Source organism: Salmo salar, chromosome 03, assembly GCF_965601325.2.
Source record: "Salmo salar chromosome 03, fSalSal1, whole genome shotgun sequence".
In the NCBI taxonomy this organism is placed as follows: domain Eukaryota; kingdom Metazoa; phylum Chordata; class Actinopteri; order Salmoniformes; family Salmonidae; genus Salmo; species Salmo salar.
This window is the reverse complement of record NC_138293.1, coordinates 33,580,128-33,593,943: the sequence shown is the minus strand read 5'-3', so window position 1 is coordinate 33,593,943 and position 13,816 is coordinate 33,580,128. Positions and strand designations below refer to the sequence as shown.

Below are 13,816 nucleotides of genomic sequence, written 5' to 3'. Positions count from 1 at the left end.
AAATGTGTGCAAAAAAATTGAAAGAAATACGCTTTTTGCGCATATGGAACATGTCTGGGATCTTTTATTTTAGCTCATGAAACATGTTACCAACACAACATGTTCAGTATATTATAGAAAATATATATTCAAAATTCACCATGGGTCATCATTGAACTTGGTAAAGAGAACATAAGGGTATCAACTATTTAGTCTCTGTTGAAGACATCAAATTAATAAATGTCTTAATCCTTTCAAGTAATCCTCAAGTAATATTATACATATTCCTTATTTTCCTTTTATTCATTTGGATGTCAACCTTTATTTACATCTTAAAGATAAAGAAAATTAACATTACAGAAAGGGTTTATTCAGTTTTTGCAGGTTGTATTTAGAGCGATATCTTCCAGTGAGTAGAGGTAAAGACATTTTCACACAACCACATGTTCTGAATCTGGCTGACTGGGTTGGCTGTAGCTAGCACTTAGTCTGAATCCTTCTCAATGATTCAATTGACTTAATGATTGTGAATCCGCCCTTAAAACGAGTCCTGACCAGGTTGGGTGTGTGAGAGATTACCCTTCGCTGAATGTCTTGATTAAAAAAACACCTCTCGACTGCCCCTCTTCCTGACAGATTCATCATACCAGCACTCATCCCTGTCCTCTCCTCCACATCAATAAAAAAAGCTGTGCTTACATCCAAAACCTGAGCCATTTCTTCTCTGCAACTATCCATTCATTTGTTCTGTTGAAAGGAAATTGTATATAATTTGACATGATGTGATTTATATTTATACCATATCGGAACTACCTCAGGGGCAACAAAAATAATCTATATGACAAGAACACAGAATTAAAAGGTGCCATAGGGTTGATTAGTGTATACTCCATAATGCACACACATTTCACCGTTTATTTGTTGAATTAAAGGATGTTTTCAGATAAATCAAATAATATAGATTGGAGAAAACTAAGTGCTTTCAACTTCATTATACGACTGCACAAGAAAAAAAATACTAAGCTATGTAACACTGCAGTTCACATTCCCATCTATTCAATATTCATGAATCTAATAATTATTCATGATTATTAGGAAATCAATCAGTTTATTTGATGAAAAAAATGACTAACATTTCTGTATGGCTAATTAACACTTCCAGTGATAAATGTTGGCAATATTAACTTAGTGACCATCCTTAAAATTGCTATAATCATCAGAATTCAAATTGTCTTGAAATCTTTTGTCAGGAAGAAGATAGCAATTTGTTCATAGTCCTCAGTGTATGTACCTGTTCCACTTGAACCTTCAAGAAAATTATATTGTAGAAAACAGTTTGTCTCAATTTTAACCATGGATATACGATTGTGTTATGTTTATCAGCAGTGTGAACAACACGTGAATCATTGTGAATTATGTCTGAGGACCTACCCAAAGAAAAAAAAAACAATTCAGAATTGTTTTGTCATCCATTCATTGGTTCTGCATTCACTCCTCCATATTAGAAAGTTGTTTGAAGTACAGTGCAACGTACAGGTCCAAAAGTTCACTCAGTTATCATCCCTTTCTCTGATAAAATATAAAAATGTGTCTTTCTGGAAGAAAAAAAAAAAGAGGTGTCAATAATAGTACCAGTTACATGTTGGATTCACATGTCATACTCATTTGTTTTGTCTCCTTCTCTCTGGTCCATGATGTAGTGAAAGTGCAGTGTCGAGAGGGAGTACTCAGGGGAAGGAGAGGGGGTGAACAGGCTCTGTCAGGTAGAGTATTTGATTTTGGATGTCTGTGTATTACAGGAGACACTGGTGCGAGTGGGAGCCCCCCGTGGTAGTCGCAGCACCTTGGCTCTCCAGAAACACTGGATCCAGACAAGCAACTTTGGCAGCGAAGAACGCATGGATACAGTGAAGCACGGCAAAGAGGTTTGAAAATTCCAGCTCCTGGGAAACAAAAGATAGACAGTAAGTATTTCATGTTTTGTTGGTAGAGCATGGTGTTTGCAACGCCAGCATGGTGTGTGCAACGCCAGGGTTGTGGGTTCGATTCCCACGGGGGGCCAGTACAAAAAAAAAAAAAAAAAATGCATGAAATGAAATGTATGAACTGTATTCACTACTGTAAGTCGCTCTGGATAAGAGTGTCTGCTAAATTACTAAAATGTAAAAATGTCAATGTTTTGGTATAATAATAAATGTATGAATGCACAATACAGTATATCGTTGTTCACATTGGTATCAGATGATAGTGGCTAAGAAAACATGATACAAATATGGTATCTGTATTGGCTGATTTCACTTGAGTCAGAGAGGTTTGTTACCTTGGCTTCAATAGCTTTATTGTCCTGGTTTTGGAACAGAAATTTGATCTTGCTCTTCCCATCATCAGAGGATCCTTTCAGTTGGGAAAACTTGTATCTCCATAGCACTGCCTATATAGGGGAAGGAAGTAAATGTGGTTGGAGATGGTTTATAAAGAAGCTTATCTTCTCTAAGATGGAGTCAAGTGTTACGGTAAACTAGCTGTTATCTATCTATTTGATCCTGATTATTCCTCTTAAATTATATACCTATAATTCCCATATAACTGAATTGCAGAGCTAAATGATTCCCATCCTGTTTTTCCACCTAATATTTGAATATGTACCAGACAGTGCACTTATAATAAGTCATAACCTCAGCAGGAAATCCAGTGTGGACTGTAGAGTCACCTGGAAGATGACATCCTGTTGTGAATGACGATTGGAATCTACTACAGAGTGATGATAAACTTCCTCCTAATAGTCAATCATTTTGTTTGGCCTGTCTAGAGAATGTGAAAGCATCCACGTCACCTTGTTCTAAACCAGTAGCCTGAGTTTTCAACATTGGGTAGGTCGGTTTTAATTTGTGTCAATAGAGATTGAGCGCTCCCTCTGTATCACTGTCTGTCTTTTGAATAGAATGTACATTTATTTTCCCAAGTAGAATATGCTAATTAATTTATTCACATTCCATACAAAACAAGATATACATGTACAAAACACAATAGGAAACAACACTTTTCCCCCTAGGGGCTCCACACAGATCTGAATCCTGTGAGTGCAGCACAAGGCCGGTCTCCTATCTGATTAAATTCTTAAACATTCCCCACCATGTGTATAGTTTTACAATTGCCGTTTAAATATGAATTGTAATTTCATGCTTGTTTTGATAAACAATACCCTGCCTATCAGCAGTAGGCTTGGCTACTGCAAGACTCTCTGGGGAGAGAAAAATAATATGCCTCGCTGTGTAGGAATTAGGCCAAGAAACACAGAGAACAATATAGCTGTCGATGTGTCCTGTTTGTCCACATTATGTATTCTAGCGGAGTAGTTCTGGTGGCTCTCAGACTTGGTAAATGTCCAAAGTTGATGTACCAGTAATGTAACTTACCTTTGAAGCAGCATCGAAACAAACAAAGCCCATACTGAAGTCTACGGTCAGTCCCATCAGGTGGCTCTCCATGATGCAAGCGTATGTTTTACACTGTGGAGGGGAAACAGTGCATGACGCTAGTCACTAGAGGTATATATATATATATATATATATATATATACAAAACAATAAAGAATAAACGAACCGTGACGACAATGCAACTACACATAAACAATATCCCATAACCCACAGGTGGAAAAAATGCTACTTAAGTATGATCCCCAATTAGAGACAACAATTACCAGCTGCCTCTAATTGGGAATCATACACAATCACCAACATAGAAAAACAAACCTGGAACCCCACATAGAAATAATAAACTAGACTAACCCCCCAGTCACGCCCTGACCTACTCTACCATAGAAAATAAAAGCTTTCTATGGTCAGGACGTGACAATATAATAGACAGCATAATCTTCCACAGCTAAACGCACATAAATCAGTTGTTGTGAGAGGATGAGCAAGCTTGGCCTGTATAGTAGAGTATGCCACTGCTTCTCTTTATCACTTATAAGTTTATCTCCTACCATTGTTTAAGCAGGATGAGCCCTCCCACATAGCTCTGCCTCACTCCCCACCCCTACCTAAAAGAGTTTGGTTTTGATTGGTTTCAAGTGACAATTTTGATGACAGAGAGCTTGGATGTTGCTTTGGGGGGCGTTGTAACCTGCCTGGAAATTGATTTATGAAAAAGTTCTGCCTCTCATCTATTGTGTACCTGTATTCTCTCCACCTCCAGGAAGGTAGCCATCTGAAAGGCCTTCTCCCAGATGAGCAGCTCACACTCCAGCTCTACGCTGTAGAACATGTCCTCCCCACACTCCGTTTGGACACTGAAGCAGTGCTTCCGCTTGTCCAAGAGGTCACTGTCCTGAGAGAACCACGTTAGTCATGCCTGCCATCACACCTGGGTTCAATTGGTATTTGTTTTCTTTTAAATGCTTTGAGTGGTTTCATTGAGCCTGCCTGGAATGCCAGATGGGCGGGGTTTGTACATTTGGGACAATTCTATTGGTTCCATTGCCCCTGACAAGCTCAATCATAATCAAGTACAGTATTTTAAATGTTTCAAATATTATTTGAACCCATGTCTTGCTATCATGCTGATAATGTGCACAAGGGACAGTGAGTGACTCATACAGTGGCTTGCGAAAGTATTCACCCCCCTTGGCATTTTTCCTATTTTGTTGCCTTACAACCTGGAATTAAAATATATTTTTTTGTGTGTGGGGGGGGGGGGTTGTATCATTTGATTTACACAACATGCCTACCACTTTGAAGATCCAAAATAATTATTTTTGAAAGAAAACTTGAGCGTGCATAACCAATCTTTAAGTGATACCACAGATTCTCAATTGGATTGAGGTCTGGGCTTTGACTAGGCCATTCCAAGACATTTCAATGTTTCTCCTTAAACCACTCAAGTGTTGCTTTAGCAGTATGCTTAGGGTCATTGTCCTGTAGGAAGGTGAACTTCCGTCCCAGTCTCAAATCTCTGGAAGACTGAAACAGGTTTCCCTCAAGAATTTCCGTGTATTTAGCACCATCCATCATTCCTTCAATTCTGACCAGTTTCCCAGTCCCTGCCGATGTAAAACATCCCCACAGCATGATGCTGCCACCACAATGCTTCACTGGGGGGGATGATGTTCTCGGGGTGATGAGAGGTGTAGAGTTTGCGCAAGACATTTTCCTTGATGGCCAAAAAGCTCATCTGACCAGAGTACCTTTTTCCATATGTTTGGGGAGTCTCCCACATGCCCTTTGGCGAACACCAAATGTGTTTGCTTATTTATTTCTTTAAGCAATGGCTTCTTTCTGGCCACTCTTCCGTAAAACCCAGCTCTGTGGAGTGTACGGCTTAAAGGGGTCCTATGGACAGATACTCCAATCTCTGCTGTGGAGCTTTGCAGCTCCTTCAGAGTTATCTTTGGTCTCTTTGTTGCCTCTCTGATTAATGCCCTCCTTGCCTGGTCTGTGAGTTTTGGTGGGCGGCCCTCTCTTGGCGGGTTTGTTGTGGTGCCATATTCTTTCCATTTTTTAATAATGGATTTAATGGTGCTCGGTGGGATGTTCAAAGTTTGATATTTTTTTATAAACCAACCATGATCTGTACTTCTCCACAACTTTCTCCCTTGCTTAGTGGTGTTGCAGACCCTGGGGCCTTTCAGAACAGGTGTATATATACTGAGATCATGTGACAGATCATGTGACACTTAGATTGCACACAGGTGGATTTTATTTAACTAATTATGTGACTTCTGAAGGTAATTGGTTGCACCAGATCTTATTTAGGGGCTTCATAGCAAAGGGGGTGAATACATACGCACCACTTTTCCATTTGTAATTTTTTATAATATTTTAAACAAGTTATTTTTTTAATTTCACTTCACCAATTTGGACTATTTTGTGTATGTCCATTACATGCAATCCAAATAAAAAATACATTTGCAACAAAATAGGAAAAACGCCAAGGGGGATGAATACTTTTGAAAGGCACTGTATACTGTACCGTATGCAGATAAGAAATTCAGTGATACACTAAGGGGATGTGACACAATGGCTGGAATTCAATCAACATGCATTTTAGTATTTCATAAAATCTGTTTCACATGTTGAGAAATGTTGTTTCACATGTGTAATTCAATGTGTTATGGGTGGAGGGACATAGTTGACAATACATATAGAAATAACCAGTTATGTGCACGGCGCGAATGACCAGCTCACTCAGTATGTGACAACGAACCTGGCTGAATGAGAAATAAATAAGCGGAGCTGCTGTTGCTGCTGTGAGGATTTCAAAATCAAGTGTCATCTCCCTCGTCCCAGCAGAGACATGCTGCTGTGCATACCAAATGCACTCGTGAAAGAGCATTGCAGAAAAATTCAATAATACCAGCCAGAGTTTCAGAAAGTATAACTGCTTCCAATAGCAGCATTTTGAGTTTTACTGTTTTGCACTGTCATATGAAAGCGAAACCAGTGGTCAAGAAATTGCTAAACTCTAGCCTTGCAAAGACGCAATGTGTGTAGAAATTGTGCAATATCCACACATTCTATGTCACAACTCTTCCCATTAAAATGACAAAGGACACATAGCACAGATCTCTTCTCTTTTTCATGTCATCTTTCAAACACAGACCCTGAGATTTGCTACTCAGCACTTTCTAAATACACTACCTCAGGTGTAAAAGTTGTTGACATACCTTTAAAACTTTACACATGATCTCGTACACAGTGTAGCTTTTCTCTGCCCTCGTCCAGTCCCATGTAGTCACCTGCAACATTACACATTAAATACCCTTTAGTCTTCTATTCAGATGGATCCCTTTGAAATCTTTTTGAAGTGTAATTACATTGGTCTGTTTCAGTTTCCTTCACTTTAATCTTTTATATCCTACTTGCACACACTGTGTTCACACTCGTTACGGGTTACTTTTTCTCTCCACTTCGATGTTGGTTAGCATGTTAGCGCTATAGCTGAGGTGCGCACTGATAGGAGTCACCTCGTTAGCCACCTGTGCTGGACCAGCTGGTTTTTAAGAGCTGCTGGCCCAGTGCGTCGGGGGAAAGGAGATGTTGGGAGAGCTAAACCTCACGGCAGCTGAGGTAAGATTTCCAGCTCAACCACTTTAGTTAACCTGAGTTTTGATGTTTCCCTTGTTTGTTTTGCTCTATATTTTCTTTACTCCCTATCCTAAGTTGGTGTGGGTTTTTCTATCTGTGCTCCGGTGTGGTGATGAGGTCATCCATTTTACAAATGTTTTTCTCCATGGTGTAAGGGCCTGAAAAGTGAGCTTGCAACAGTGACCCATATTCTCCATATTCTCACTGGCAAACTCACAGGTGCAGTGTAGCTGCAATCTGTATTGAAAAGCGCTTACGTGCCCCAACAGATTTGTTTTCATGTTTGAGGTGTTGTCCTCCAACAACCTCTCTCTCAGCAAGGTCAATGGACCAGTGGCGGTCAGTGCCGTTTAAGATGAGGGAGAACGATTATTATTTATTTTTTCATGAGCTTGGCCTTATTTCTACTACAACATATTGGATCACTGTCATTCATATTCCATTCACCCAGTTAAATGTAACAGCGATAGGTTAAGGCTACTAAATGATACTCAAATTTTCCCTATACCCATCATGTGGTTGCTACAACCTAGCCCCCCATACTCATCTGGTGGACCGCAGACTAGTTCGGGCTTCAACCCCTGGAATCATATAAACACACATGAGAAGAATGCATAGAATTGCAGGAAATAACCTTTAATAAAACAACAACAAAATCTCAACTACTCACTATATTTTATGCACCGCAGTGCTAACTAGCTGTAGCTTATGCTTTCAGTCCTAGATTCATTATCTGATCCTTTGATTGGGTGGACAACATGCCAGTTCATGCTGAAACAGCTCTGATAGGTTGGAGGACGTCCTCCGGAAGTTGTCATAATTACTGTGTAAGTCTATGGAAGGGGGTGAGAAGCATGAGCATCCTAAGTTTTGTATTGAAGTCGATGTACACGGAGGAGGAAGGAAGCTAGCTGTCCTCCGGCTACACCATGGTACTACCTACAAAGTACTGTTGAGGCTACTGTAGACCATTGCAAAATACTGTGTTTTCATCAATTATTTTATTTATATTAAGTATAGTTTTATCTAAAAAGATAACTTTTTAAATGTTTGCATTTTTATGAAATTTAGTGAGGAGGATGGTCCTACCCTTCCCACTCTGAGGAGCCTCACTGCCTCTCACATAATGTCCAAACACTAGCTTGTTCGGACTAAAACCGAGAGACTCCTGAACAACCTCCTGTGCTACAAATAGCACTAGAGGCATCCCTTCATCCCAGTCTTTCTCGAACTCAAAGTAGTAAGCTCTCAACATAGACTGCAAAGTCTGATGAAATCTCTCAACAGCGCCTTGTGACTCTGGGTGATATGCACTAGAGGGGCAATGGGTAACACCCAACTTCTGTAGCACTTGCTGGAAGATCTTTGACATTTCATTTTAACCTTAGTCAGACTACACTATCTGTGGATATAAACGTTGAAAAGGATTTCACAAGGGCCTTAACAATACTGGGAGCCATGGTGTTTCTCAGTGGAATGGCCTTGGGGAAACGAGGGGCAGCACACATGATGGTTAAGAGAAAATGGTTACTACTCTTTGCTTTGGGCAAAGGACCAACACAGTCCACCAGAACCCTGCTAAAAGGTTTGTCAAAAGCAGGTATAGGCTACAAAGGTGCCACCGGCACAGTTTTGTTCGGTTTACCAGTCAGCTGGCAAATGCGACAGGATTTACAGTAAACCACAACCTCATGTTTCAGACCAGGCCAGAAGAAGTTACGCAGGATACAATCACACATCGTGTTCACCCCAAGATGGTCTACCATACTTCCATCGTGAGCCAACCTCTGTATCTCTTGTCAGAGTGTAACTGGAATGCCAATTTGAGATACACTGGGCCTATCGTTTGGACCAGAAGTGGCTTGAGAAAGCCATTTCCTCATCACAACACCATCTCTGTCAAAGTGACCCATGAGAACTTCATCAAACTCCTCCTCTGGACGCATCTCAACAAAAAGAGGGGAGAGGGAAGCATATTTTCTCTGTTCAGCAATTAGCTGCTTCCTAATTCAACTGTAGGGAACCTCTTCTTTCAGCGGTCCTACCAACTCGCTCACCTTTGGGGTTTTCAAAGGAGAGGTCAACTCAGGTTTCCTGAAATCAGGAACACACAAAGGTCTCAGACAGATTAAACATGGTGGGATCGCTGACATTCTCCTCACTAGACTTGCTCTATGCAATCAGTCTTAAACATAGCACGTGTAACAGCAAAAACTGGGAACAATCTAGGGTATTTGTCTGATAAACCCATCACGTTCCTCTACTCTGCCCACAAAAAAACAGGATTTGGCACAACCTTCCCTCAAGTCAGATTGCTGCCCAAAATGAATGAGACCCCTTTCACAGGTAGGTTAGGCCTCACTCCAATGACCACAGGATTAGAAACAAGGTCAGACTTGAGTTCCACAATAAAGAAAGAAACTTTGATGCAGCCCAGCTCCACGCCTTGAACTAACACACTGTCACGAGTTGCTGACGTATCAGATAAAGGCAGAACACCCTCCAAACTGAAGGATTGGGCTGCCACAGTGTCTCGCAGTATTTTAACCGGCTGCTTAACATCATCACCACTCTGAAAAGACACAAACCCATCAGAAACAAAAGGTTCATACACAACTGATAAAAAAGTCTGGCTGCACGCTCATCTTGTTCTTTTCTGTATTCTAACTCAAGTTCCTTTTTCTTGTAACTCAAACTTAAATTTCTGTTGCTCTAATTTTGCCTTTAGTTCTAACTCCCACAGTTGCACGTCTTCAGGGTTTATTCTACCACCCGTATCACCCTTTTCATCAGCCTCTCTCTGAGAGTATTTCCTTCAGCACCAAAGCAGCATTGAGTACATTTTCGACCACTACTTTTGGATGGACAGAACACACTGATGTCATAATGCTTTGCAATGATGATCAGATTCGGCTTTGTACAGTTATATTGTAATTCCCAAGTTGGGTCTTCACAATGCTTCCAAATCAAAAAGTCACTGGTTTTCCTTTTTTCATGTGTGTTTATGCAACTTTCACACCGATTTCACCAATCTTAAAACACCTATGTTGGTTGTCAGTGACAGAAAGTCTACAACAAAAGTTATATTCTATTGGGTTGTTGGCGGTAGGTGCGCCCGATTCAGCTGCCCTGCGCACCAGGTAGGCAGCTTTTGCCATTTTTAACAATTTCATGTGTCTGAAGGTACAAACTCTGCCTTCCCGGTGTGCCCGGAGAGCAAATTAAGTGCACTATAGGCTTACTGCTGGACAATCGGATGTCTCAGATTACCGTGTCTGCAGTAACGTAGCAGGCATTAAAGAAAGCTACAGCAAAGTTCACACTGAGTTTTAAAACTACGACTAGAGAGAGACTGTCAACGAATACAGCAAAGGGCTGTTGTTTTTATGAGTGAGTTCATGCTTAAGTTCTCACTCAGCACCGTCAATACTCTCGATTCAACACTTTTATAAACCACAAATCTGAGCGTTCTTCCTATTTCCACTCAGCGCTACAACAAGCACTGCAGCGGTAATGAATGAGTAGGAAAGTGTATCTATAGGATTGCGCTTTTTTAATATCGAGGAATATTTCTCTTTCTCTGTTCATAGGAGTAACAACATGAATTTGTGCATGAGGCAGAAATAATGGGGTGCGCCTGGAGTTTCACCATTAGCTGAAAGACGATGTCCCTTTTTGGTCAGTGTCAGTGGAGGAAAGAGAGAGTGGAGGAATGTTGAGAGGTGCTCCCTCAGTCTGCTGCTCTCTCCCTCCACTGAAACTGACCATCAGATGAAGGCACCATCAGCCCTGTAAAATGTAATTAAAATAAAAATATTTAAACGCTCACTCAGCTGTGCCTCACAAGTAATACAACAATGGATCTATTACCAGTGTGATCATATTGTTTACCTCAAATGTTGAAATATAATTTAAAAAAATGGCCGAACAACAATGCATTGGCAGAAATATGCGGTGATAACAAGTACATATCCCAACCAGAAGCCATGGATTACAGGTAACATCCGCATCGAGCTAAAAGCTAGAGCTGCCGCTTTCAAGGAGCGGGAGACGAATCCTGACACTTATAAGAAATCCCACAATTCCCTCAGACGAACCATCAAACAAGCAAAGCGTTAATACAGAATTAAGATTCACCGGCTCGGACGCTCGTCGGATGTGGCAGGGCTTGAAAACTATGACGGACTACAAAGGGAAACCCAGACGGGAGCTGTCCAGTGACGCGAGCCTACCAGACGAGCTAAATGCCTTTTATGTTCACTTCGAGGCAAGCAACACTGAAGCATACATGAGAGCACCAGCTGTTCTGGACGACTGTGTGATAACGCTCCTTTAAACAGGTCAACATTCACAAAGCCGCTGGGCCAGACGGATTATAAGGACATGTACTCAAAGCACGCGTGGACCAACTGTCAAGTGTCTTCACTGACATTTTCACCTCTCCCTGACCGAGTCTGTAATACCTACATGTTTCAAGCAGACCACCATAGTCCCTGTGCCCAAGGAAGCGAAGGTAACCTGCTTAAATGATTACTGCCTCGTGGCACTCACGTCGGTCGCCATGAAGTGCTTTGAAAGGCTGGTCATGGCTCACATCAACAGCATCCTTCTGGACACCCTAGACCCACTCCAATTCGCATTCCGCCCCAACAGATCCACAGATGATGCAATCTCAATCGCACTCCACACCGCCCTTTCTCACCTGGACAATTGGAACACCTATGTGAGAATGCTGTTCATCAGCTACAGCTCAGCGTTCAACACCATAGTGCCCACAAAGCTCATCACTAAGCTAAGGACTCTGGGACTAAACACTTCCCTCTGCAATTGGATCCTGGACCTGCTGACGGGCCGCCCCCAGGTGGTAAGAGTAGACAACAACACGTCTGCCATGCTGATCCTTAACACTGGTGCCCCTCAGGGGTGTGTACTTAGTCCCCTCTTGTATTCCCTGTTCACCCACGACTGCGTGGCCAAACACGACTCCAATTATTCCAGTTATTCTTATTGTGTTACTTTTCAGTCCCGTCAAGAAACTGAAAATATTTGGCATGGGCCCCCAGATCCTCAAAAGGTTCTACAGCTGCACCATCGAGAGCATCCTGACCAGTTGCATCACCGTCTGATATGTCAACTGGTTGGCATCTGACCGTAAGGCGCTACAGAGAGTAGTGCGAACAGCCCAGTACATCACTGGGGCCAAGCTTCCTGCTATCCAGGACCTATATAATAGGCGGTGTCAGAGGAAAGCCCATAAAATTGTCAGACTCCAGTCACCCAAGTTATAGACTGTTTTCTCTGCTACCGCACGGCAAGCCATACCAGAGCGCCAAGTCTAGGACCAAAAGGCTCCTCAACAGCTTCTACCCCTAAGCCATTAGTCTGCTGAACAATTCATAAAAATTGCCACCAGACAATTTATATTGACCCCCTGTCCGCCCGGTCAAACTGAGCAATCGGGGGAGAAGGGCCTTGGTCAGGGAGGGGACCAATAACCCGATGTTCACTCTGACAGAGCTCCAGAGATCCTCTGTGGAGATGGGAGAACCTTCCAGAAGGACAACCATCTCTGCAGCACTCCACCAGTCAGGCCTTTATGGTAGAGTAGCCAGACGGAAGCCACTCCTCAGTAAAAGGCACATTACAGCTCGCTTGGAGTTTGCCAAAAGGCACCTAAAGGACTCAGACCATGAGAAACAAGATTCTCTGGTCTGATGAAACCAATATTGAACTCTTTGGCCTGAATTCCAAGCATCATATCTGGAGCTAAACTGGCACCATCCCTACGGTGAAGCATGGCTGTGGCAGCATCATGCTGTGGGGTTGTTTTTCAGCGACAGGGACTGGGAGAATAGTCAGGATCGACGGAAAGATGAACGGCGCAAGTACAGATAGATCCTTGATGAAAACCTGAGTGCTCAGGACCTCAGACTGGGGTGAAGGTTCACCTTCCAACAGGACAATGACCCTAAGCACACAGCCAAGACAACATAGTAGTGGCTTCAGGACAAGTCTCTGAATCTCCTTGAGTGGTCCAGCAAGTGCCTGGACTTGAACCCGATTGAACATCTCTGGAGAGACCTGAAAATTGCTGTGCAGCGACGCTCCTCATCCAACCTGACAGAGCTTGAGAGGATCTGCAGAGAAGAATGGGAGAAACTCCCCAAATACAGGTTTGCTAAGCTTGTACCGTCATACCCAAGAAGACTCAAGGCTGTAATCACTGCCAAAGGTGCTTCAACAAAGTACAGAGTAAAGTGTCTGAATACTTATGTAAATGTGATATTTCAGTTTTTTGCTTTGTCATTATGGGGTATTGTGTGTAGATTGATGAGGGAAAAAACCGATTTCATCCATTTTAGAATAAAGCTGTAATGTAACAAATTGTGGAAAACGTCAAGGGGTCTGAATACTTTCCGAATGCACAGTACATTATGATCAAATTGCCACACTATCCACTGTCAAAACTGTAACTTGAAGCAGGTTGCACAGAATTTTCACAACTTTCAAGTTTGCACTCAGCCGACCTGAAATTCCCTCAGTGCCCAAGAAAATGAGAAGGAACATTGCCCACTAGGTTTGCCCCCAAAAGACAAACTAAAAGAAAAACCCACAGCAACTTATTATAGGGAGCACAAACAGAATATGGAACAAAACAAAATTAGGGAAAAACCTAAACTCACTAAAAATACCCAATTGTCCTACTTGAGTAAAAGTAAAGATACCTTAATAAAAAAAGACTCAAGTAAAAG

General features: G+C 41.9%; 1 protein-coding gene across 4 annotated transcripts in view; it reads right to left on the bottom strand.

Moving 5' to 3' along the window:
* Window positions 1-46: 46 nt before the first annotated feature.
* LOC106599809 (gamma-1-syntrophin) overlaps window positions 47-13,816 on the bottom strand; it is a 72,373-nt gene continuing 58,603 nt past the window's right edge. For all 4 annotated transcript variants that reach the window (XM_014191139.3, XM_045714730.2, XM_014191137.3 and 1 more), the window contains 5 exons: window positions 6,644-6,715; window positions 4,156-4,308; window positions 3,396-3,488; window positions 2,300-2,410; window positions 47-1,922 (listed from right to left, as the gene is read on the bottom strand). In XM_014191139.3, coding sequence (XP_014046614.1) covers window positions 1,773-1,922; window positions 2,300-2,410; window positions 3,396-3,488; window positions 4,156-4,308; window positions 6,644-6,715 — 579 coding nt within the window. In that variant the 3' untranslated portion in view covers window positions 47-1,772. The remainder of the gene's footprint in view (window positions 1,923-2,299; window positions 2,411-3,395; window positions 3,489-4,155; window positions 4,309-6,643; window positions 6,716-13,816) is intronic.